Source organism: Agelaius tricolor, unplaced genomic scaffold (assembly GCF_023055355.1).
Source record: "Agelaius tricolor isolate 1412-34295 unplaced genomic scaffold, bAgeTri1.0.p SCAF_25, whole genome shotgun sequence".
Lineage (NCBI taxonomy): Eukaryota > Metazoa > Chordata > Aves > Passeriformes > Icteridae > Agelaius > Agelaius tricolor.
Window position 1 is genome coordinate 4,583,949 of NW_027269285.1, and position 23,553 is coordinate 4,607,501.

Here is a 23,553-nt window from a genome sequence, read left to right on the forward strand (position 1 = left end):
AGCTGGGGCTTGTCCTGCTGTCCCCAGGGCTCACATCCCCCTTTGTCCCTGAGCTGCTGATGCTGCGGTGTCACCCCCATGGCAGGCAGGGACCCCCACGCTGATTCTGCAGAACTCCTCTTCAGGACCCTGTGTGAGCAGCGAGGGGACCCAGGGTGCAGGCAAAGGGCACCAGGCACCGTGGTGGTCACGGTGAGGCTGTGACCACCCTGGCACGGCGTTCTGAACCCGCTTGGTACCAGCAGGAAGCAAATACCCATTGCTCGGTGGAAATTCAGAGCAGCTCTTCTGGGTGGGCTCGGGATTTGCATGATAAAAGAAAGAGCAGAGGCAGCCTGGGCCTCTTTTGTTTTCTTTTTTCCAGGCCAGACGTGCTCAGGGCAGAAATGCTTAAATGCTTTGGGCATTTCTCGGATGTGCTGGGAGGAGCAGCTTAAATCCTTGCCTCCAAAACCAGGTTGCTGCCAGGTCAGCCTGAGACTTAAATTCGAGTTGATGTTTGGATGTGACAGAGTCGCTCTTAATCCTCTCTGAATCCACTACGAAGGGACAGACAGAGGAAAGGGACATCATCCCACAAGGAAGGACGGCGAACGAGGCACCCCGAGCAGAGCGAAGCTGCGGGAGCAGCTCGGCACAGAACCAGTAAGGAATTTCCCGATAAATCGTTATTAATCAGGGGTAACCATAAGGGTTGTTGCAGCGTAGAGCAGCAGAGGGTTTGCTGCCCGGGGGCAGCAGAATTCAAACCATTCCCTTCGGCTTGTCCTGGCTAGCCCAGAGAGCTGAGCTTTGTTCTGCTTCTAGTTTTGCTTTGCTTTGCTTTGCTTTTTTCTGGGAGAGATTTCAGACCCAGCAGCCTGGGATCTGGAACGGCAGCGGTTCCCAGCCTTGTCCTGGCGTTTCAGCCCCGTTTCCCGAGTTCTCCTCACCGGCTCTGCTCAGCCCTCGGCTGCAGGAGCTCCCCGGGGCCCTTTTATCCACCCAAGCCCTCTCCTGGGATCTGCTCCTGGCAGGGAAGGGACCGCTGAGCCGTCATGGGGCTGTGGCTGGTGGTTGGGAGCCTGGAGCAGCAGGAGGGAGCTTTGTCTTGGCTGATCAGCCAAAGCAGCTCAGACAATGCCCAGCCCTTCTCCCCCGGAGCCTCCTGCAAGCCTCGCAGGGCTGCTGTCCCCCAGGGCTGGTTCAACAGGGATGGGATGATGCCCTAGTGCAGCGCTTGGGGACAATGCCAGCCCTGCCATAGCTGAGGCCGGGGGACAAGGAGTGGGGTGAGGGCTGCAGGAGAAGTTCTGCCCCAAAAGCCCATGTCTGGTAGCTGCCCTCAGCTCCCCAGGGCTTCCAGGTGGAAGTGCCTGTCTCAAAACCAAATAAAGCTCTTTCCAGCAAGATGCCAGGAACTGCCTGTGTCTGAGCTGGCAGAGGAAAGACCCCTGGAGAACTGGCACCCTGCTTGGGTTTCTCTCCCCCAAAAGCTGCACCACTCCTGCCCGAGGGCCAGGACAGATCCCTTGGAACTCCTGTCCCAGCAGAGGCAGAAGAGACAGGATTGCTGCAGCCTCGTGTGCATTTGCTCCTTGCCCCGATTAAATAAACATCCCAGAGTTATCAGGAGCTGCCAAAAGAGCTGAGTCGACATTAATTAGTAACTGAAAGATTGGTGGGAAAGGGAATGACGGGAGCAAAATACACAGGCCTTTGTTTGCCTTCTGCAGTGAAAGTGCTGAGGGCTCCTGGCCCCGGGCACTCACCTCTGGCCTCTGGTCCCCAGGCATGGAGGTGGCATCTGCCCCATCAGAGGAGCCACCCTGCCTTGGGGCTCCCCAGGTCTGTTCCCAGTCTTGATGTTGAGAAAGCTGAAATCCCAAGAATAAGCCCTCCACAATGGTGATATTTTGGGCAAGCATAAGCCCGTGGGTTTTCCCTTTGTCTTCTGAGCACTGCTCCCCCATCCCATCTCATTTGGGTTTTTGGCTTTGCCAAGACCAGGCTGGGAAACAGCTGCTTGCTTTTACAGCATGAGGTATGTTGTGAAATGAGCATGGCAGGACCTCAAAACTGGTTCCTGACTATCTGCTGTCCCTGCCCACTCTCTGAACAGTGCCCACCCTGCACCGGGGCTGGGGAGGAGCTGCTTACACCCCTCCCCAGCAGCCCTGTCCCCCTGCAGACACGCCCAGTTCAGCGTGGGCTGTGGGGGAAGCTGGGTGGGAGATCATCTCTGCCCCTTTCCCCTGTGCTGACCTTGGGCTGTTTGCTTTCCCCTCCGGGGCAGGCTGAGCAAACACTGGACGCTGCTGGGGCTCTGCTGTGCTCCAGCACAGTCGCAGGAGGGACACCCAGGATGAGGCTGCTCTTCCCTGCCCTCGTGCTGGCCCTGCTGGCCACCACCCGTGCTGCAGAAGGTGAGCTTTAGCCAGCCAACCCCTTGCCAAGTGCTTTGGGGGTTCCTGGGCTGGTGGAGGGGCTGGGCAGGGTGGGGAGGGAGCGGATGGTGGCCATGGCCATGCTGGCTGTACCCTGCAGGATGGGGAGAAAGTGAGTGGGCAGCACATGGGTGTCAATGGTGCCGTGGCAAATCCCTGCCCATGCACAGCTGGGCTGCCAGCACTGAACTGGGAACATGGCACAGCCCAGCCCGTGGCTCCCATCCCAGCAGGACCTGAGTGGGAGCAGGGCAAGGAGCTGCTGTAGCCCCTGGTGATGGATTTGACCATGAAGGGGGTGGGGTACCCCCAAGCAGGACATCCCCAAGTTTGTTTTCCCTCATGGGGCTGGGCTGGGAGGGGAGGCCCCACTGCCCCACCCCACATCACCCCTCCTGAGCTGTGGGGTGGCTTTTGCAGACTCCTGCGAGGGCCGCTGTGAGGAAGGCTTCGATGCAGGGCACAAGTGCCAGTGCGACACCCTCTGTGTGTACTACCAGAGCTGCTGCAGTGACTACTCCACTGTCTGCAAAGCCAAAGGTACTGTCCCCATGGCCACCCTCCTGGCCAGGGCACCGGGGGAATGGGTGCTCCACAGCGCGGAGTCTGTGCTGGCTCAGCTCTGCACCCACCTGTGGCTGAGGGGTGAAGTCAGCACCAGGATTTGCTGCAGCACAGGGGGGGTTTGGGAGCTGGCTTATTGCCATCTGGAGTGAGGGATCTGTGCTAATTGGATAGATTGGTTAGTAGGAAAAATGTCTTCTCTGAAAGGGTGTTCAGGCATTGGAGTAGGCTGCCCAGGTGGGATCATCATCCATGGAACTGTTCCAAAAATTGTGTACTTGTGGCACTTGGGGACATGGTTGGCAGTGCTGGGTTGAATTGGACTTGAGGGCTTTTCCAACTTTAATGACTCCATGATTCTATAAATCCCTATTGCCTGGGAGGGAGCATCTCCTGCTCCCAAACCCAGGGGGAACCAACCTGCTCCCTCCTGCAGTGACCCGGGGAGACGTCTTTGCCTTGCCGGAGGACGATTACCTGGACTACAACCTCACTGTCGACTTTGTCACCGAGGAGGTGCCCGTGGCAGACCCCACAGAGCTGCCCACAGCCCCAGTGCCGGTGGAGACCACGCCAGAGAGCAAGCCAAACCCTGAGGAGACACTGCCAGAGGTGCCCAACACGACCCCAAGTGTGTCTGAGGAGCCTGAGGAGCTGTGCAGCGGGAAACCTTTTGATGCCTTCACCGACCTGAAGAACGGTTCCCTTTATGCTTTCCGAGGTACTTTGGGGACCTTCCCCAGGCACATGGGACATGCTGCCATGCTGTCACCCTGTGCTGGTGTCTGCAGTCCCTCCTGCTGCCCCTACCTCTCCTCTCTCCCCAGGGAAGTACTTCTATGAGCTGGACAAGACCAGTGTGAGGCCTGGCTACCCCAAGCTCATCAGTGATGTGTGGGGCATCGAGGGCCCCATCGATGCAGCCTTCACACGTATCAACTGCCAGGGCAAGACTTACCTCTTCAAGGTGGGCTGCAGGGCTGGGAGTACTCCCAGAATGGCCAGTACAACCCCCCAACCCACCCTATATCCCCTTCTGGCACCTCCCATACACCCACACACACAGTGGTTGCCAGAAACCCCAAATCCCTGTGGTTGTGCTGGGACCCCAAGCAACCACAGCCTCATGAAGGGACTCCCCATCATCCGCTCACTCCTTCTGGCAAACCCATGGCTGGGGAATGTTGCACTTGTGACCCCTCTCTGTCCCCCACCCCCCAGGGCACCCAGTACTGGCGCTTTGATGACGGAGCCCTGGATCCTGGGTACCCCCGGGACATCTCCGAGGGCTTTGAGGGCATCCCCGACAACGTGGATGCAGCATTCGCCCTGCCCGCCCACAGCTTCCACGGCAACGAGAGAGTCTACTTCTTCAAGGGTAAGGGGGGCTGCCCCCTGCTCCTGGCAGAGCCTGGCACCACTGGGCACCCCTCCAGTGCTTGTCCCCCCACCCCTAACACCCTGCTCATCCTCTCCTAGACAAGTACTACTGGTCCTACGACTTCGCCCAGCAGCCCACGCAGGCCGACTGTGAGAAGTCCTCGCCCTCCACGGTGTTCAAGCACTATGCCTTCATGAACAGGGACAGCTGGGAGGATGTTTTCCAGCTCCTCTTTGGCAGCAGGATGCGTAAGGGCTGGGAAGGGTTGGCAGGCCCCAACAGCGGGCACTGACAAGGCATGCAGACACCCAAAGAGGAGGCAGCGATGCCTGAAAGCAAAGGTGGGCAGGATGAGCCATCACATCCTGCCCAGGCCATGCACAGGAACCCCCCAGGCCACAGCTGCACCTCCCACAGCATCCCCAATCCCACCCTCACAGCCCTTATGCCCCCCATGACCAAACCCATCAGCAGCTGCCTCACACCACGGTGCCACTGCTGGGGACTGTTTATTGTCACTGGAGCTGGAGATGCCGCAGCAAAACCCCAGCCCTGAGCAGGGAGAATGAAAGATAGAGAGGAGGAGAAGGGGGCTCAGCAGATCCCAGCCAAGGGGGTGGGGGGCCACTCCTGGCTCAGCCTGGCCTGTGTCATTGTCACACATCCCATCCAGGCTGGGATTCCTTGGAGCATTCCTGTGGGTCTCGGGCACGCTGCTGCCCCTCTCACTCAGCCTCTGCTCCTTTTGCAGCCGGGGCAAGCGGCCCGGGGTACATCAGCCGGGACTGGCGGGGCGTGCCCAGCCGCCTGGACGCTGCCATGGCCGGCAGGATCTACGTGGCCTCCCAGCAGCCCCGCAGGAGGAAGTCTCGCCGCCAGCGCAAGAGGTACAACCACCACCGGTCACTGAACTTGGGATTCTGGAGCTGGCTGCAGAATGACCCCGACTCGTCAGGTGTTGAAAGCGATGGGCTGTCGGGCTCCACGTGTGAGATGCTCCAGAGTGTTTACTTCTTTGTGGGAGGTGAGTCTGGTCTGGCAGGATCCGGGAATGATGCGGGATCAGGGCTGCTGGGGCATGGGGAGGGCTCCTCTCTCTCTGCAATGGCTCTGGGATGCAGTGGGAAGGTGCTGGCAGTGAGGGCTGGCAGCTCCCCAGAGCTGGGGACAGTCCTGACTGCCATGTCCCCTTCCCCAGACAAGTACTACCGTGTCAACCTGCGCACCAAGCGCGTGGACCTGGTGCGGCCGCGCTACCCCCGCTCCATCGCCCAGTACTGGCTGGACTGCCCCCAGCCCACGGAGGAGAGCGCCTGATGGGATCCCTGGACCCACCAGCAGCACAGCCCCAGCTAGACAGAAATAAACTGTGAGGGCCAAGCAGGCTGGAGAGCTCTGTCTGTCCTTCCATCCAACCGTCTGTGCCATGGTTTGTGCAGTCCTCGCAGTCCAAGGTCCCGTGTCCCCAAGGGCTGTGGTTGTCCCCCCAGTCTGTGCCAGATCCCTGATGTTGGCCCCATCCATGGTGTGCCTGTGGCAGCTCAGATCTGCTCTGCCAGCCAGTCCAGGGCCTCTTCCCACTGGAGGAGAGGGACGGTGCCGGCAGCTGCCAGCGGGGAGCAGCAGGGTCAGGTCTCCATCTCCCCAGGATCAGTGCACAGCCCTACGTGTGAGGGGCTGAGCAGGGTTGGGTGCCCATCCAAGGCCCTGCCTGCTCTCCCAGCACTGCCCCGCTCACCTCTGGGCTCTGGCAGCCCTGGCCATGGTGGTGCTGAAGGGATGACCCTTCCCTCAGGGCTGGGGATGCGCTCAGGACCTGGCAGCTCTCGCTGCAGTGGGTGCTGCTGACACAAACTCCTGCTCCTGCCACGACTCCTGCCATGAGGGCACACAAACAAACCCTCACCTACCATCCCACCACCCCTCAAAACTCCAGGGAACTCCTGAGCTGCAGCTGATGCCCAAGGAGTGGCTCTCACCGCTGCCTCTGGTGCGGCTGGGGGTGATGTGAGCCAGGCAGAGCCGCGTCCTCCTGTCCAGCACTTCCCTCAGGGGGGACTGGCTCTGGCACAGCGGGCACTGGCAGCACCTGGGGGTGAGCAGAGCGGTCAGGGTGGCTGTGCCACCCCTGTGCCACCCTTCCAAAGGGACCCCTGGGGCTGTACCTGGAACATGGTGGCATTAGCTGGCCCAGGGCAGCACTGTGGGCAGCTGGGGTGGCTGGAGGCAGGAGGGAGCTTCTGCAAGAGAGGACAGCAGTGGGTGGGTGCTGTGTGCATGGGTGGGTGGTTGTGCATGTGTGGGTGCTGTGTGCATGTGTGGGTGGTTGTGCATGGCTGGGTGCTGTGTGCATGCTCTCCCGGCCGTGGTTGCAGGCTGCAGAGCCCTCCCTCTCACCGGCAGCCGGGGCACAGAGCTGGGTGTGGTTTCGGGCCGCCGCTGCCTCCCCGGGAGCCGCTGGGGGACGTGCAGGCTGTGAGCATTCCGGAGCAGGGGCTGGCTGTCACAGGAGCTGCCTCTGTGGGATGGGCCAGCTGGGATGTCCCCTCTGAGGTGTGGGGACAGATGGGGATGCCTGGGGAGCAGTAAGGAAGCCCGGCAGGGCATTGGCAGCCTCCAGAGAGCCCTGCCCAGCCCCATGGAGACACCGAGGGAGGCTGGTTGGTGCAGGGTGCTGCCCGGCCAGGGGCTCTGGCTGCCCTGGCAGCCCCTTAATCCCCTATTCGGGGGTCCCACACAAGCTTCCCATACCTCATCTGCTCGTTCTCCACCACGAAGTCCCGCAGGAGACCGTAGAGGCTGGGCCAGGCCGGGGTTCCCTCTGGTGGGAGCTGTCCTGCAGGGCCGTGCCTGTCTCCAGAGCCCACCCATGCCTTTGGAGGGTTCCCTGCGACCTCCGTGCCCCTCACTGGCACTCTGGGCAGGCACAGCTGCTGGCGCAGGGAGAGGTTTTCCAGCTGCAGGGCATGGATTTCTCGCTCCAAGCTTTGCACCAGCTTCTCCCGGGACACCTGGGAGGGGTGGGTGGATAAAGGGGTGGGTCAGGGGGGTCCCAGCAGCGGGGAGAGGAGCTCAGAGGGTGGTCCCTGTCTGCAATACCCTGTTGGCCAGGGGTCTGGTGGTGACCCTGCGGGCACGGCTGGCGTAGTGCAGAGTGCTCAGGGTCTCTGAGAGGCAGCGTGAGGATGGGGAGATGCAGGCGACCTGCCAACGGGCAAGACATGCAGGTGGGCTGTCATCCAGAGGGTCACCATTCTTTTCCAGCCCACCCCTCCACGGGGTGAGACCCCTGCCCAGCCTCCTGCATGTTTTACCATCAGGGTGATGCCCGAGCCGCCCAGGGAGCGAGCCAGCAGCCGGGTGAGCTTGCTGTCCCGGTAGGGGACGTGCGTTCGCTTCCCTCGGGGTTTGGCCAGCAGGGAGATGCAGTGTCCTGCCGGAGGATGAGCCACACAGGATGTGACAAGGCTCTGGTGGGGGCGCTCCCCGGGCGGGTTCCCCAGCCCTTACCCAGCGCCAGGAGGCTGCGGTTGATGCTGTTGGCCTCCACAGAGAGCTCCCCGCTGGAGCCAGTCTCCTTCACCCGCTCGCTGCCAGCCAGGTCTACGAAGCACAGCGTGCCCTGCTTGCTGGGACAGGCGCTGGCCTGCAGAACCACGTTGGGGGGTGATGCTTTGGCCCCCATCACCCCTTCCCCATGGCCCACAGCGCTGTCCCGACTCCTGGGTCTTGGATAGGACTCCCGGCTGCTCACTCCAGCCCCACCCAGGTATCCTTGAGAAGAGCATGACCCCCCCCACCGTGGGGCTGTTTGCACCCCCGCGCTGAGCCCTGAGCCCCCCAGCCCTGCCCAGGAGCGGGATGCGCGCTCACGGCTCGGCTGCGGACGTGGATGGTCAGAAGGGCGTGGCTGCGGCTCGAGTGCCTGTTGAGGGCATGTGCCGAGGTCCGGCGCCTCTGGGATCCTGCCGAGGGAGGAATTGATTGCATGGCACCCCCCATCCCTGCCCCACCCCACAGCATCCACTGCTCAGCATCCCCTGCCAGACCAGAGCTGCCTTGGCCGCTCCTCTTGGCTGCTGTCAGAGCGCCACCAGCCCTGGGATGGTCTGCGGGGGGCTGAATCCCCCCACACTGGGTCTAGCACGCCCTGAACATGTCCCAGCCCCGTGCTTGTGGCTCAGCACCTTGCAGGAGCAGGCTGACGATGGCCTCCAGGCTCTCGAATTCCACACTGAGCTGGTTCTCCACGTAGAAGCCGCGGGATTTGCTCCAGCGCAGGGGCAGGGCGCATGGTGGCCCCGGGCTCAGCAGGTCCCGGACCTGGGGTATGGCAGGAGGAAGGCACCGGGAGAGGGGGGCAAGGGGTGCCAGCAGGGCCGGAGGGGGCGGCTGGGCAGGCACTCACCTGTTCGTTGTAGATCTCCAGGTAGGAAGCGCTGAGAGCCAGGTCAGAGGCACGGCTCCGGCTCTGCTCCAGGAGGCAGGTGAAGGATCTCTGCATCAGCCCCAGCAGGGCAGGGGACGCCGGCTGGGTGTCGCTCTGCAGAGATGCCAGGATGGTGAGCGGTCACATCGGGCACCTGCCTGCACCGTGACCGGGTGGGGAGAGCTCATCCCACGACCAGGATCAGGTCAGGTGGTCAGCGTTGTACCTGGCCGAGAGGTCCCATCAGGGTGTAGGTCTTCCCCGAGCCGGTCTGCCCGAAGGCAAAGACGGTGCAGGAGAAGCTGTGGAAGATGCTGAGCGTCAGGCACGGCCGCAGGCGGTGGCACAGCGATGCCACCTCCCGACACAGCCTGGGCAGTGCAAACCCGCCGGTAAGGCCCGGCGTGGGCTGTCGGGAGGGTTGGGGTCCGGGGGGGCTCTCCGGGACTCACCCGTCCATGGCCAGCTCCACCAGCTGCCTCATGCCGCTGCCTTCGAACACAGCCTCCTGCGAGGCGCCGGCGTCGAACACGGCGCTGAAGCCGAAGGTGGCATCGTGCCTGGCCGCGCTCACCTGGCCGTGGGGACAGCGGCGGCTCAGGGGGTGCCGCAGCCCTTCCCAAGCCTGACACCCCCGCGGGGAGGTGGCACTTACGTGCACGGCGCCGTCACCGAGGCTGTGCACCACTTGCTGGTCACCTCGCCGCGTCTCCGTGCAGGTCAGTGGCCGGACCCTAAAGGTGGGGTGTGGACGAGGACACAGAGGTGTCGCTGCACGGGGACCCTGCGGAGCCCTGCTGTGACCTCGCCCCAGGCAGGGAGGTTCCTGCCGCGTCCCTGAGCCCTTTCGTCTCACCTTACCTTAGCACCACTCTCAGACGAGTCTCTCTGCCCTCCACGGGCCCTCCCCGCTCCTCTCCAGGACTCCTTTGGGGAACAGAGGGCAGCAGGGTGGTGGGTGCCCCCCAGCTGGGGGGTTCTGCCCGCGGGCACCCCGGGGGCTGGGGTAGAGGGACCCCCGGTCATGCTGTGCTCGCACCGTCCTCCCACCTCCACTGTGCCCTGAGGCCTGGCAGGGGACTGAGCTCACTGTCCCCGCCATGTCGCCGCAGAAGGACGGTCCTGTCCCCCCCCAGCCTTTTTGGGATGCCACCCCCCGCTGCCTGTATCAGCCGGGCAGTCACTGCCCAAGTCCTGCTGCTCCAGGACGGGGTGGCCTCTGTCTCCTCCATCCCCCCGACAACTTACGGTCTGTCCTGGCCCTGTGGGAGCGTCTTGGGCCGGGGGTTCGGCTGGGGGTGCCCGCCCCGCTCCCCCTCTGGTTCCATGCGGCCCCGAGCACGCGGTGGTCGGGGTGCCCGCAGCGCCCGGCCGGTCCCGGTGGGAGCCACCCTCAGCCGGCCCCGGCTGCCCCGCACAACCGGTACCACCCCTCCGGTTAAACATTGACCGTGCCAGCCCTGCGGGAGAGCGGCGGTCGCACGGCGGGGGGCGAGCGGGGGAGGGAGCGCAAGGGGCGGGTGGCAGGTGGGTCCCCGAGCCCTGGGATCCTCACGGGCTCCACCGTGCCCCTGTACGAGCAGCTGGTGCGGGCACCAGTCCCCGGGGATGCTGGGGAGTCAGTGGGGCTGTCGGGGCTCTGCCATCGGGGGCGCGGAGCTGGGATCGGCCCCGGGAGCCCTTGGGAAGGGCTGGGGCGGGGGGGGGACAGCACCGCCCGCTCGGGGCGGTCCTAGCCCGCCGGGGGGGACCCAGGGGGGATAAAAGCCGGGGCGGCGGCGGGCCCGGGGGAGCCGGGCAGGATGAGCGCGGCCCCGGGCACCTCCCGCGCTCCCCAGCCGCTGCTCCGCTTCCCCGACGGGGCGGGCGGGCCGGGCGGCGGGCGGGTGGCAGGCGGGGGCGGCGCCCCGGGGCCGTGCCCCTGTCCCTGTCCCTGTCCGGGGGGGCCGCGGAAGCGGCGGCGGACCACGTTCAGCCGGGGGCAGCTGTCCGAGCTGGAGCGGGCCTTCGCCGCCGTGCCCTACCCGGACATCGCCACCCGGGAGCGCCTGGCCGAGCTCACCCAGCTGCCCGAGGCCAAGATCCAGGTGAGCGCAGGCGGGATCCTCCCTTCCATCCTTTCCTCTTTCCTTCCCGGGATACCCTCTCCTCCGCGGGACCACCCTGTCGGGGCACTGTCGGTGTCTCACAGCTCCCCTCGCCCGTCCCAGGTCTGGTTCCAGAACCGCCGCGCCCGCAGGATCCGTAGCGCCAAGCCGGAGCCGCCACCGCTACCGCCGCTGCCGCCGCCCGGGGAGCGGGGTCCTCCCGCGGCACCTCCCGACGGCAGCATCCCGTGCCCGGCCCCTGCCCTGCCGCCGCCGCCATCCCACAGCCCCGCTCGGGGCCTCCCCACCTCGCTGGGCTCCATCTCCGACCTCATCTACAGCGCGGCCATCACCAACCTGGGCGAGCCATAGCCGTGGCAAGGACCCCTGGCTCCTGGGGACCCTCCTGGCACCGCGCCCCCCCCGGATTAGCGCCACGATTTCATTAGGGTGTGGAATTACTGCCGGTCCCAAAGGCTCCGAGGATGTCATCCAATATCCTAAATGCCGGTGTGGCCACAGCAGGGACAGCTCCCCATCAGCTCCCTAATACCGACTAATCTTTTGGAAAAAATACCTTAATCTGAGGCCGTGTCCAGGGATGATTGTGGCGCGGCCGCCCCTAATCCGCAGGCACGTTCGCAGGTGCCGGCAGATCTCCCTGGATCAGATATTAAACCATGTTTCCAGGGGGGCTTAGCTGCCATCAGAGCATTAATCACTGTGTCTGGCCCTGGCAGAGTGCCCACCAGGCAGGTGTCCGGGTCCCCAGGGCCTGCTGTGGGTGTCCCCTCCCTGCTGTGGGTACACTGAGCTGGCTCTGCTCTCTGTCCCACAGCACCTGAGAAACCCCTGGGCTCAGTGTTGAGGGGTGTTCCCTCGCTACCTCCAGAATCTGGGCACCCTTTGGCAGGGGGTTAGGAGCACCGTGCATCCCTCACTGTGCAGGCACAGGAAAGTTTGGACAGGAGATGCAGAGGGAGAGGGAAGATTCACGTCTCTGCAGTGGCTTAGATGCCACATCAATGTTTCTCCTACCAACTGACACCTCCCAACATGCAGGAACACACAGTGTTATTTATTCCCAGAATAAAAGGACAGGAATTTCCCAGAACAGGGATGGGAGGAGCTGATGCCCCTCTCCCTGCTGGGGTGGTCGGAGTCCACAGCCATTCCCTCTCCTGTTCTGCAGCTCTGGGATTTCCAACCCATGATTCATTTCAGGAGCAGGAAGCAAAGGACGAGCCTGAGGAGTGCAGCAGGAACAGGCACAGACAGGACAAGATCTGAACCAGATTAGCAGCTCCTGAAGAGGACAAAATCCTCCAGCGTGAAGCCTGCAGTCCATGGTCACAGTTTCCCAAGGTCCCCTTCGAGGGTCCGCACCATCACGTACAGCTCGGCCAAGCCCACCACCGAGGCCACAATGACAGCTGACAGGACACGCTGGGGACACAAAAGAGACAGAGAGGTGACCCTGGGTGTCCAGCCTGGCCAGCACACAGCACAGAGGGGCTCCAGGGGCTGGCTCACTCACCGCAGCTGTCTCTGCAAAGACGTACTGGCTGCCCAGGTAGGTGCAGGCAAAGGCGGCCACCACGGTGACAATGAAGTTGAAGATGGTGATGACAACGGCTTTCACGGAGCGAACTGGGGACACAGGGGTGGAGGAGCTGGTTTTAGGTAAGGCTGGACACAAGGTGTAATCATGCACAGCTGCCTCAGCTGTAGGTGTAATCCTGGGGGAGTCATATGCTTGGTGACTCCAGAAATATTGGTGAGAATGACCAAGAGGCTCCTTTATTCAAGGAACACTTCAGTGCATGAAAACCTCCTGGTGAGATATTCCAACAGGGAAGGGCTGTCACCAGCTGGAGATGGAACAGTTCCCATGCCTGACCTGCCACATGTCAACAGGACAGGGAGCCACTCACCTTGCCTCCCAAATTCAGCCAATGGCCCGTTCATCTCCTGAAAGAAGGGATTGAAACAGCTTGTGATCACTTGTATTTTCATGTTAATATGTTAATGTTATTACTGTGTGTGCAGAATAAAAGCAATGCCAATGCCCTGTCCTGTCCACAAGACTGAGGTTTTGGGTGGGTGGGCTTTGTGGGGGAGCAGCAGTTTCACAGCACACAGGTTTCTCTGAGATTTTGCACAAGCTCTGCTAAAACCACCCTGGATTACAGATCCCAGCATGGTTTGGCTTGGAAAGGACCTTGAAGACCATCTTGTTCTAGCCCCTGCCATGAGCAGGGACACCTTTCACTAAACCAGGTCAAATCTGGAGGGGTCCATCTTGGCAGAGAGCAAAGCAGATCCTCCCATGAGAGTTAATGTGCCCTGGATGCCAGGTATGGTGTGGAAGGGCAGAATGGGATCCCAAGGATTGCCAGCAGAAAGGGATGCTGACTTGTCTGAGCAGTCACCCTGCCAGAACATCTCAGCTCTCTCAGGAAAGAATGAGTGCCCACATATGATCTTGTATTTTCAGCTTTTACGTTGACATGAATGAGGCAATTTTAAAACTATGACAAAAATTTAACCAGCACAGATGCTCCCAGTCAAACATTTACGGCATGTGCTCAGTCTCCCAGAACAGAACCTGAGATCTTTCGCACAGTGAGCAGTTCCCAAAAGTCAGTATGTCTAATTCACCACCCTATTAACCCTGTCCTACCTCTGTCCTCAACACCAGATCTGTTCCTGATGTGTTTACAGTGTGCTCTCCTCCTATGCCTTCCACATCCCCTCTGCACTGCACTCACTCTAAGGGGACGAATCCCGGCAGCAGGTACTGCAGCAGCCCCTCACCTGGCCGGTGATGTTGCGGGTCATCCGCTGGTACTCCTCGTGTGCCAGCTTGGCCTTGATCCGCTCCAGCCGTGCCACCAGCTCGGGGTTCTGCGGGAGGCACAGACCCACCGTGAGGCCCGGGAGCCGCCGCCTCATCCCGCGACTCCGGGCCGGCCCTCACTCACCCGCGGCGGCACCGGCACCTCGGGCAGGTGGATCTCGCATCCTTCCAGCAGCTCGTGTAGGTGCAGCGGAGACCCTGCGGGCGGGGCACGGGGCGGTCACGGCGCGGTCAAGGCGCGGTCAAGGCGCGATCCCGGCGCAGCGCGGCCTACCTGCCTCCCTCAGCGCGGCGTGCAGCCTCCGCAGCAGCCCGAATGGCACCAGCCCTCCTTCCTCCGCCAGCGCCGCCTCCAACTCATCCCTCAGCCCGGCGGGCAGTGCCGCCAGCTCTCCAGCCCGCACCGCCCGCCGCAGCCGCGGCCCGGCCCGCACCGCCGACGCCATGTTGGGCCCGGCCGGCGTTGCCGGGGCGACCGGGAGGGGAGGCGAGGGGAACCATAGAGACGGCGGGGCGGGGCGGAGCGGCGCGGCCGCGGGCGGGCGGGGCGGGCGGCGCGGGGCACTGTGGGCCGCGGGCGGTGGGATGTCGGGCGGCGCGGCGCGGCGGTACGTGGCGGCGGCGCTGGGCCGGGCCCGGGCCCGCGGGCCGCCCCCGCTCTGGGAGCCGCCCCCCGCCCGCCACCTGAGGGCTCTGGGCACCGGGGGGGCGGTGGCGGCGCTGCCGCCGTTGCTGCTGCCGCCGAGGCGGCACCTCTCGTCGCGGTGAGGCCTGTGAGGGGTTGGGTGAGGGCAGGGGGTTCGGGGGGACAGGCGGTGAGGGGGTGATTGAGGGTGAGGGGAATTGGGGTCTGTTGAGTCACTGGGGGAAGACTGAAAGAGCTGGGGGCTGTCAGGGTTGATACATGGGAGAGGAGGGGATTGGGTTAAAGGGACAGCTGGGTGAGGGTGTCCGGGGCAGTGGGGAGAGGGGACACTGGCAAAGGGCGGAGGGCAGGGGAGGGACTGGGCTGCTCAGTGCATAGCGGGGCTCTTGTGGGGTGCCCGAGGGACACACAAGGTGGGGAGCAGTGTCCCCCTGGGCTGGGCGCTGCTGCAGCCCCTGCAAACCCTCCAAGCTGCCTCTCTGCTCCCAGGAACCGTCCCGAGGGCAAAGTGCTGGAGACCGTGGGGGTGTTTGAGGCCCCTAAGCAGCACGGGAAATACGAGACAGGCCAGGTAAGGGGTTCTGGGGGGCACTGCTGACCCTGCAGGCTCCTGCCACAGGGATTGGGCAGCTGGGGGATTTCCTGTAAAGAAAAGTCAGCAGCAGAAGGCCGGGAGTTTCACAGCTCGATGCTCCTTGTCTGTGCTGTGTCTGCAGTTTGTCAGTCATCTGACAATAGCAGCTTGATAAGAATCTGCAGCACAACACAACTGTTGTACAATGGCGTTTGCTCCACTGTCTTGCTTTGGGGTTTTCTCCCTCAAGGATCCAAAAAGACAATCAGTGAATTTGAGAAATAAGAACTAAACTTGTAATTCCTGTCCTGAAGACTCTCAGATCTGATCAAAGCAGTCTCTCCTTTCTGCTGCTCTATTACTGCATTACTCATTTAGTCCTTCCCTTTTATGGGATGGAGATGACATGGATTTCTTCTCCCATCCCAAACTGTTTCTCTCTTGCTGCTCTGGTCCATCACAGTGGTGATTCTCCCTGTATCCCCATCCCACACATTAAACTTTTTGCAAATGTTTGTAGTTTTACCCCAGATAACAGATTTTTAAAGTAATTGAGCTGCAATTATTTCTTCCTTCCAGCTTTTCCTTCACAGTGTGTTTGGCTATCGAGGAATAGTCCTGTTTCCCTGGCAAGCCAGGCTTTATGATCGGGATGTGGCCTCTCCTGTCACAGAAAAGTAAGGATTTGAGAATTTGGACTGGTAGATTTGCATTTTGTAGTGAATTATCTTTTTGGGGTAAAAAAGTGTTTTTAGTGTGGGGCAATGGCATGGGTTTGTTTGCATGAGTGTAAACTAGGAGAGATCATTAGAGAGATACTCAATACTTAATAATGAAGTATTATTAATTAGAGACATGATGGAAGTATGAAGGATGACAGTGTGTGTATGGAGGAAATAAAAATCAATTTAAAATTATGCTAATGGTATTTTGTATTATACAAAAAGACCCTTTTTGAGTTAGATCCATGCTCCTGTGTTACCATTTGGAGGCTATTGTAGGTTGCCAGTGAGTTGGGTTTGTCAGCTTCCTCCTCAACTTCAGCCCACTAAGCCAAGCTCATCCTTCTTGAGTTGCTGTTCAGTTCTCTCCCCTCTTGCACCTGTGTTTCCCCTGGCCTGTGATGAGTTGTGCTGGGAAGGAGTGAGGATCAGAGAGAAAATCAGAGGGTAGTAGGAATATCCACCCCAGAGAGCAGTCTGCGCTGAGCAGGAAAAACCTCTGAGCTGTTGGAGCTGTGTCAGACACCACTGGTGGTCATCTCAGCTTGTCTGTCATTGTGTGGGTGGCTCGTGGGGCTTTGGTTTGGGTGCAGCCAGATGATTACAGGGTGCAAAATGTGGCTTTAAAAAAAAAAAGAATTGTTTATAAGTGCTTGGTCCTGGTAACAAGAATTTGCTGCCATCCTGGGCTTGAGCTCAGAGCTTTGCTTTTCTCTTTAGGAGCGAGAATGTGGCAGGCCATGGTTCCAAAGAGGTCAAGGGTAAAACACACACTTACTACCAGGTGTTAATAGATGCCCGGGATTGTCCACATATAGTAAGTAATGAGTAATGTTGGTATTGAAACTTGAGTATCTTCTCCTGCATGAGTGGTTTGAAGGGACAGGCACTGAAGGAAAATTGGTTTGGTGGCTAACTGGATTGGTTAGGATTTTTGGATACATTTGTTCTTCAAGGCATGTTTTCCCGGAGAGAGATCATCTGGAATGTCATACAACTGTTTTCTGGATCATGTTTCCCCTTTCCAACCTCCTTTCCTCTTCCTGGTGCTGTTCCCACACTGTTGCACACAGGTCATTAGCAGTGTGGGCTGCAGCACTGAAAATGCTTCTCACTTGTCTGAGTGGGGAGTTAGCCCAGAGGAATGAAATGGAGAGAATTCTGAGGTGAATTGGTTAAATGAAATAAACATTATGTGCTTTATAAACCACACTGATGAGCTGAAATATGACTGGAAACTGTCCTGCAGCAATGCACACAAAGACATAAAGCTCCCTGTTTCTCAGTCCCAGAGATCACAGACAGAGGCAGTGACGTTCCTGGCAAATCATGATGACAGCAGAGCCCTCTATGCCATCCCAGGTGAGTGAAATCCTCCTGCAGCCTCTGCTCCTTGTGAGGTGAGGTCAGAAAAGGTATCAGTGGTCAGCCCCTGCCAATGAAGCAGCAATTTCTACCTTGGAAGGACATTCTGTAGTGGATCTGTCCATAGCTTAGGGCTGTGCTGGACGCAACAAAGTGACTAAAGTACAGGAGGCCCTTTGGGTTGCTGCAAGTTGGGCCCTCTGTGATCAGATACAGCCATGTCTGATTTGAGCTCTTGAGGCACAGATCCCATACCAAGTTGTATATGGGCTGTTCTGCTTTGTGGTCAGGTGGATTTATTCCTGTCCTGGGCATTTCCTGCCCAGAGTGCTTTTGGGGCAGTGCAGGCACTTTGCAGGGCAGTGTGTGTTTATCAGAGGAGTCACTCCATGAAAAATCTCACAGGAGAACACTGCCAAGAGTTATTCCTGGCACATCCCCCCATTCTTCATTGCAGTTGTGATATTAGCTTTGACTTCTGCTGCCAAAGTCCTTTTTTCTCACCGGTGTGCTCAATTTTTCTGCCAGGAGACTTCTGTGCTGCTCTCTGCTGGGGAAGTTCCATAGCTTTTGGGGTTTCTTTTTCAGGTTTAGACTATGTAAGCCATGAAGACATCCTTCCCTACAGCTCCACTGATCAAGTGCCCATCCAGCATGAGCTCTTTGAGAGGTTCCTCATGTACGACCAAACAAAAGGTAAATTCTGGCTGCACAGGGAATTCTCCAGAGCCAGATGGTGCTCTATAAAAATACCCAGTGCTCTATAAAAAATACCCAAACCCCATCATCTTGGATATGGTACAGAAATCATGTCCGGCTTGGGGTTTGTTACAGTAAAGCTGCCCCTGAATATATTTTTTTTAAACCATGTGAAAGGAGTTGTGTTGAGGGGAGAGCACTCCAGCTACAGCGTTTCCTCTCCCCTTTCCCTCCCCACAGTCCCACCTTTTGTAGCAAGGGACACTCTGTGTGCGTGGCAGGAGAAGAACCACCCCTGGCTGGAGCTCTCGGATGTGCACCGAGAAACCACGGAGAACATCCGTGTCACTGTTATCCCCTTCTACATGGGCATGAGGGTAAGCGTGCTGCTCTGGTAATTCTGCCATTTGTTTCACTGGCTTGTTTTTGTAAGACTGGTTTGCTGCCTGAAGGCACCTTCTGCTTACTGGAGAAGTGACATTTAACCACAGTTGCCATTTTGTTCTCGTGGGTATAAACATGAAACTGTTTTGCCTTATATTTTTGGAGAACATCTCCTGCATATTGGCTTTAGCTGGTTATCAGTAGGATGAGAAATAACCTGTAATGTTCTGCACAACAGTGCTAGCAAGACATTTGGGAAGACTTGAATTGGTCCTGTTAGTGCCTCAGTCACGTGAGGTGAGGCTGGAGCCATCTGCTCTGTAACAACAGCCACGTCTGTTACCCTGCCAAGTGATGGGCTGCAGCTCCCTGCCCATTTCCTGCCTCTAGTTTGGCTTAGAGGGTTTGGCTAAAGCCTTCTGGATTTAGCTGATAACCATGTACTCTTTATAGCACAGAACTTCACGTGGACCATCCAAAATAATGCAGCCCAAACAGACTCCTGAGTGGGAGAGCTGGGAATTCCCACAGCAGTTTGTGATTTCTGAGCACGGCTGTTGGGGAGCCTGAGCTGTGGCAAGTGCACGTTTTGGTGTGGATTTGCAGCTTTTGTGGAGTGCAGCAGACGTTTGTCAGAAAAACAGGTGCCCAAAGGCAAGGAAAGGGGTGTTTTTAGATCTGTAGAAAGTGCATAATTAACATGGAGATGAACCCTGGGGGTTGTCACGAGCTCCTTGCAGATCTCCCACGTCATGATTAGTTTAGAGCAGAGGCAGTGCCAGGCTCTGCTGATGGAAGGCCTCAGAGAGCAGCTGTCTGTGCTCATGTGAGTTGTCTGCGTCACCCTGGCACGGAGTGAGAGCCCCTGTGCTGGTGCTGTGGTGACAGCTGAAGAGGTTTTTGGCACCACACGTCCAAGGGCAGCTGCTAAAGTCTTTTGTTTCTCTTGACAGGAAGCCCAGAATTCCCACGTCTACTGGGTAAGTGCCTTTTGTATCACGGAGCAGCTAAAGGGAAGGAGTTAATTTGCTGTGGCATCACTGCAGTGTGATAAGCTCTGAGGGAGAGTAGCCTTTGCCTGGCAACTGTTTCCCCAGTACCAGCTGTAGGTTATCAACAGCTTGCAGCTGATTCCAGCTCTTGATAAGAGCCTTTCTTCTGCTCAGTGGCGCTACTGCATTCGCCTGGAGAACCTGGACAGTGAGGTGGTGCAGCTGAGAGAACGGCACTGGAGGATATTCAGCTTGTCTGGCACCTTGGAGACAGTCCGGGGCCGTGGGGTTGTAGGAAGGGTAGGTACCATCCAGCCTTTATTTTTGGGAAACATGGCCCTTTGCTGGAGTTCTCTCACTTGGTTGTGTGGATTTGCCAGTAAATTGCTTAATGGGCACTTGAAATAGATGGAGTGGGAAGCTGGCAGTGAAAAAAGTCACGTGAGCTTTTCGTCTGTTGTTTGTCTGGGTGAGTTGAAACTTCACACTGAGTATTAGAGAGTGATCCTAAATGACTGGTGGTTGGAAAACTGGAATAATAACAGGATTCTGGTGCTACTCAGTGGACAAATTGTTTGCTGTGTAATTGAGAGAAATGCTGGGGTGTAGGTTTCTGTTTGGTTTTGTTTCATGCTATATAAATTTCCTGTTGGTGCCTATTTGTGGTAGAATTGCTGATGCCCAGTGGTCTCTTGTTTTCTCAGGAGCCAGTTTTGTCCAAAGAACAGCCAGCATTTCAGTACAGCAGCCACGTCTCCCTGCAGGCATCCAGTGGTCACATGTGGTAAGAAAAGAAGCCCTTATTGCTGCAGCAGTGTTTTGGGTGTAGGACCCCCCAGCAGTGAGCTGGGGTGCAGCTTGCAGGCTGGGGTTGTGGCTGAAAGCTGGGTGGAAGTAGAGAGGACAGGGCATAGTTGGTAGCTAAAATCTGATGAGCTTCTCTCTAGCTGTATCCTAGTTAGTGATAAGATGATGCATTGGTTCTCTGCACCAGGAGGGGTTCCAGGATCATTTTTCCTCTTGCTGTGGGTTGTGCTAGACTGGATTTAAAGACGTGAAGCAGTTATTCCTTTTGTCCTTGGTGCAAGAGCCAAGGCCTTGTGCTGGTGATTTTCTCAGCAGCAGGGATGTGTCCTCTGCTATCTCCTTTCTGAGAGGATTGGGCTTAAACTCCATCTCCAGGCACTTCTGTGTCAGGAATTGACATGCAGGGTTTTCCCAGTTTAAACCAAGCAAGGACTTCACTCTAACTGGTGTTTAAGTTTCTTCTCCTGTAAGTGCAGGGAGGGAAGTGCCCAGCTGAGTTGTTCTTTTCCCGTGCCTTGGGGTTAAAGTAGCTTCTCTTTATTTGCCTTTTGGCTGGGTTAGCACATTTAGTGCCACCTCTGTGTGGACAAGGATTGCACAGCCACCTCTTGCCTTCTGTATGACAGGTCCTTCTGCATTTTTTTTTAAGGAAATCTCCTTCAAAAGTTAGGTTGCATTTGAGTTGGGAAAAGCAGGAGAGCAGCTTTTTGCATATAGGGTGTACCTTGTTTGCCATGTGAAGTGTTTTGAATTGCCTGAATGGATGCCCTGGGGAATAAAACCAGATGGTCTAGGAGTTTTTCCCTCTCTGCATACATCCTGAAGACAGAGACAAAGGTTCTGTAGCTCAGAAGCTGCTCAGCTTGACTTCTGGTGTTCAGTTGTGTCCTCTCTGTCCTGAGAACCTGTTAATTTATCTCCACAGCCCTCTTGCCCATGTTGTGTTCTGTAGTACAACTATCTGTAGTTCAGAGCAGTAAACAAATGGTTGTACCAGGACAGGCATGTTCAGCTCTGAAATGCAAAGCTGAAGCTGTTCCAAATTACATCTGTGATGAGATTTCTTAATGCCATAGACAACCAGCGGAGCTCCTGCCAAGAAACACAAATCTGAATTTACGTGTAACCAGTCTGTAAAAATAGCTCAGATGGCTCTGTGTCCTGGGGAGTAGGAGTTGGGTAAACACCACTGCAGGTGCACGGAGGGTGCTTGACTCCTGTGGGCTGCAATCATCACAGCTTTGTGCAGGAAATGTGTCAGGGATGTGCTGTAGAACTGCCCAGGAGTCCTCCATCAATGAGTTATGTTTGCAGCTGAGCCCATGTCCTTGCTGCTGGACCAGCCTTGCAGATGCATCCCAGGATGTTGAAGAGCTCAGGTCTTACCTTTTTGCTGATGCTTCCTAGGTGTGTTTGGCCCTGGCCTCAGTGTGACCTCTGCCATTATTTTTGCAGGGGCACTTTTCGATTTGAGAGGCCTGATGGTTCCCACTTTGATGTCCGAATCCCACCCTTTTCCCTGGAAAGCAACAAAGATGAGAAGACCCCTCCCTCCGGCCTTCACTGGTAGATCAGAGTGCCCAGAGCCACGGAGGCCTGTGTGTGTTGTAGACCTTTGCCTCCCCTTTATGCTGCAGCCAAGAACACGGAGCTTTTAAACATTTTAAACCATTTCTGTTTTAACTGTTGTCTGCCAGGGAGGCTTTTTTTGGAACTTTACTACTGGCTCTTCTCTCAGGCTGCTTGTAAAACATAAGCTGTGTTCCAGGTAACCCTTTCCCTCTGTGGCACCTGCTGGGTTTTTGGGGCTGGGGGATGTAGATCTGTGCTGCTGCAGAAGACTGGCCCCCCTCAGCAGGCCTGGACCCTTTCCAATGTGTTGTGACTTCTCTGCAATGTGAGGTTTCTCTAATAAACTGGCCCTTCCAGTTGCAACCAGTCTTCCTTCCTAAGCCAAGGCCATGGCTTTGCATCCAGCCTGTCCCAGCTTGTTGCTCCCCCAGAGTTCTTGCTGCTTCAGAAGCAGCTGCTCCTCCTTTAGGGAACAGGAATGTGAGCTCAGCTTTCCTGCAGTGCAGCTGCTTTTTGGGATTCAGCCAGGGTTGGAGCAGCCTGTGAGCTCCGCTCATGGCACAGCTTGTCTGGGCTTTGTGCTGTGATACAAAGCCTGTTCTTTTTGGAGAAGAGGGTGCAGAGGGGATGAGGTGGGTGGCATATGGTGCTGTCACAGTGTCCTGTGCGTGCAGAGCACCAGGCTCTGTGCTGTGATGGCACAGGAGAGCTGAGGGGAGCCTTCCCCCTGCCAGGGCTTTGCTGCAGGGATTTCCATCTCAGCAGCTCCCTTGCTCACACTGTGGCTGTATCCATATTTCCTTGGTAGTTCCTGCTTGTTTTCACCTGGAATGCTGTGAGGCAGTGCTTGGCTTTCTGCTCCTGCTTGCTCTGCTTGGCAGGCTGTGATTTTTTTGGTGGCACTTGTCTGGAGGGCCCTGCAGGACTGTGAAATCCCTGTAAGATGACAATGTATGGATGTGTGGGAAAGCCAGAGCAGCTCTGAGGATTGCAAAGATCATCAGCCCCCGTGGTGTGGGACCCTTCTGGCTGCCTCTGGGTATCCAGACTTCTGCATCACTCTTGAGGCAGGAGTACTTGGCCTTGTGATAACCCTAGAAAGAGTTTCCAACCTTCCTCCTTTCCTAGTCTTGCATAAATGACAAGGTGTAACTAACTCACAGGATGTTTTCCTTGATTTAGAAGTATCCCAGTTATTCCCTCTTCCCTGGAACCCCCTCTGAGCAGCCTGTTTGCCTTTGGCTCTGGAGGGCAGAGCTGTGAGCAAACAGCCATGGGGGGAGACTCTGATGCTGTCCCATCAGGCAGTGGATTCTGTTTAGAGAGACTCAATCACTGCAGTGTTTATCTGTCACCAGTCTCTTCAGTTTTGTGTCTTCCTTCCTCTCAGGTAGTCCGTGCTCAAATTTAGACTTTCAAAGGTTCAAACAGCCAGCCTGCTTTTAGGGGTAGAAAAGGATCCCTAAAGACCAATCACAGCTGACAACCCCACATTGCTGCTGTCACGCTGATTTCCTCTCAGGAGGAGGAGGTGGGAAGACGCCTCGAGTTCAGAGGCAGCAGGAGCCTGTAGGAACCTGCTTTTCCCTTCCCATGCAGCTGCCCTGCCCCTCCCTCGAGTTACTTCAGCTTTCCTGGCGATTGCAACACCCCTGTGAATGTTTAACCCCGCTGCTCCACCCCGAAGGGATGGAGTGATCCCGGGGCAGGCTCTGCTGGGCTTTGGGGTGATGTCGCATCGGGGCTGAGGCAGGAACGGACATTCCTGCCTGGATAATCATTGGCGAGACCGAGGTCACCGCGGTAACACACCGGGGCACCGCAGGAATGTTTCCACTCCAGCAGGCTTTGCCGTCCTGTCCTGGCGCCTGGGCGCGACGCCAGAGGCTCGGCAGGGCCTTTCCCCAACCGCTTCATCCCTCCGGTGCCTTCCCGGAGCGCGGCCGAGCCCCGTCCCCCTCTCGGTGTAAATACCTGTACAAAGAACCAACCAATAAAGCGCTGAACGAACGCCTCTGCCTCCCGCCTCTCATTGCCCAGCGGCG

General features: G+C 57.9%; 5 protein-coding genes across 5 annotated transcripts; 3 read left to right on the forward strand and 2 right to left on the reverse strand.

Annotated features, from left to right (window-relative positions):
• Window positions 1–376: 376 nt before the first annotated feature.
• Window positions 377–5,791, forward strand: VTN (vitronectin). The gene is made up of 9 exons (XM_071447919.1): window positions 377–645; window positions 2,276–2,405; window positions 2,847–2,966; window positions 3,427–3,711; window positions 3,818–3,957; window positions 4,212–4,368; window positions 4,470–4,619; window positions 5,123–5,395; window positions 5,570–5,791. The coding sequence occupies exons 2-9, from the start codon at window positions 2,345–2,347 to the stop codon at window positions 5,686–5,688; spliced, it is 1,305 nt and encodes a 434-aa protein (XP_071304020.1). The 5' UTR covers window positions 377–645; window positions 2,276–2,344; the 3' UTR covers window positions 5,689–5,791.
• On the reverse strand, window positions 5,217–10,246 carry KIF12 (kinesin family member 12). Its single transcript, XM_071447924.1, is given in 18 exon segments — window positions 5,217–5,977; window positions 6,110–6,246; window positions 6,351–6,460; window positions 6,537–6,611; window positions 6,769–6,946; window positions 7,123–7,382; window positions 7,471–7,575; window positions 7,686–7,804; window positions 7,882–8,017; window positions 8,245–8,336; window positions 8,559–8,760; window positions 8,762–8,914; window positions 9,027–9,102; window positions 9,253–9,374; window positions 9,456–9,534; window positions 9,662–9,727; window positions 10,049–10,179; window positions 10,181–10,246. Coding segments are annotated over 18 exon segments (2,172 nt in total). The 3' UTR covers window positions 5,217–5,912.
• Window positions 10,247–10,601: 355 nt separating this feature from the next.
• On the forward strand, window positions 10,602–11,951 carry SEBOX (SEBOX homeobox). Its single transcript, XM_071447923.1, has 2 exons — window positions 10,602–10,887; window positions 11,011–11,951. The coding sequence occupies exons 1-2, from the start codon at window positions 10,603–10,605 to the stop codon at window positions 11,257–11,259; spliced, it is 534 nt and encodes a 177-aa protein (XP_071304024.1). The 5' UTR covers window position 10,602; the 3' UTR covers window positions 11,260–11,951.
• Window positions 11,947–14,273, reverse strand: TMEM199 (transmembrane protein 199). Its single transcript, XM_071447922.1, has 6 exons — window positions 14,022–14,273; window positions 13,872–13,945; window positions 13,705–13,794; window positions 12,822–12,858; window positions 12,425–12,537; window positions 11,947–12,333 (listed from the first exon to the last, which is right to left on the reverse strand). Exons 1-6 carry the CDS (start codon window positions 14,191–14,193, stop codon window positions 12,238–12,240), a joined length of 582 nt encoding a protein of 193 aa, XP_071304023.1. The 5' UTR covers window positions 14,194–14,273; the 3' UTR covers window positions 11,947–12,237.
• Window positions 14,274–14,292: 19 nt separating this feature from the next.
• On the forward strand, window positions 14,293–23,518 carry POLDIP2 (DNA polymerase delta interacting protein 2). Its single transcript, XM_071447920.1, has 11 exons — window positions 14,293–14,511; window positions 14,883–14,964; window positions 15,547–15,644; window positions 16,410–16,506; window positions 16,976–17,051; window positions 17,643–17,750; window positions 17,994–18,130; window positions 19,091–19,117; window positions 19,304–19,429; window positions 19,834–19,913; window positions 21,392–23,518. The coding sequence occupies exons 1-11, from the start codon at window positions 14,333–14,335 to the stop codon at window positions 21,504–21,506; spliced, it is 1,125 nt and encodes a 374-aa protein (XP_071304021.1). The 5' UTR covers window positions 14,293–14,332; the 3' UTR covers window positions 21,507–23,518.
• The last annotated feature ends 35 nt before the right edge of the window (window positions 23,519–23,553 follow it).

Excerpts from the sequence above, each read along its gene's own strand:
- VTN (XM_071447919.1), top strand. The coding sequence starts at position 2,345 with ATGAGGCTGCTCTTCCCTGCCCTCGTGCTGGCCCTGCTGGCCACCACC. Across the intron at positions 2,406-2,846 it reads CACCACCCGTGCTGCAGAAG|ACTCCTGCGAGGGCCGCTGT; the intron begins GTGAGCTTTAGC and ends TGGCTTTTGCAG. Across the intron at positions 3,958-4,211 it reads GCAAGACTTACCTCTTCAAG|GGCACCCAGTACTGGCGCTT; the intron begins GTGGGCTGCAGG and ends CCCACCCCCCAG.
- SEBOX (XM_071447923.1), top strand. The coding sequence starts at position 10,603 with ATGAGCGCGGCCCCGGGCACCTCCCGCGCTCCCCAGCCGCTGCTCCGC. Across the intron at positions 10,888-11,010 it reads TGCCCGAGGCCAAGATCCAG|GTCTGGTTCCAGAACCGCCG; the intron begins GTGAGCGCAGGC and ends CGCCCGTCCCAG.
- TMEM199 (XM_071447922.1), bottom strand. The coding sequence starts at position 14,193 with ATGGCGTCGGCGGTGCGGGCCGGGCCGCGGCTGCGGCGGGCGGTGCGG. Across the intron at positions 13,795-13,871 it reads AGGTGCCGGTGCCGCCGCGG|AACCCCGAGCTGGTGGCACG; the intron begins GTGAGTGAGGGC and ends TGCCTCCCGCAG. Across the intron at positions 12,538-12,821 it reads GGCTGAATTTGGGAGGCAAG|TTCGCTCCGTGAAAGCCGTT; the intron begins GTGAGTGGCTCC and ends CTGTGTCCCCAG.
- POLDIP2 (XM_071447920.1), top strand. The coding sequence starts at position 14,333 with ATGTCGGGCGGCGCGGCGCGGCGGTACGTGGCGGCGGCGCTGGGCCGG. Across the intron at positions 16,507-16,975 it reads CCCGGGATTGTCCACATATA|TCCCAGAGATCACAGACAGA; the intron begins GTAAGTAATGAG and ends CCTGTTTCTCAG. Across the intron at positions 19,118-19,303 it reads AGAATTCCCACGTCTACTGG|TGGCGCTACTGCATTCGCCT; the intron begins GTAAGTGCCTTT and ends TCTTCTGCTCAG.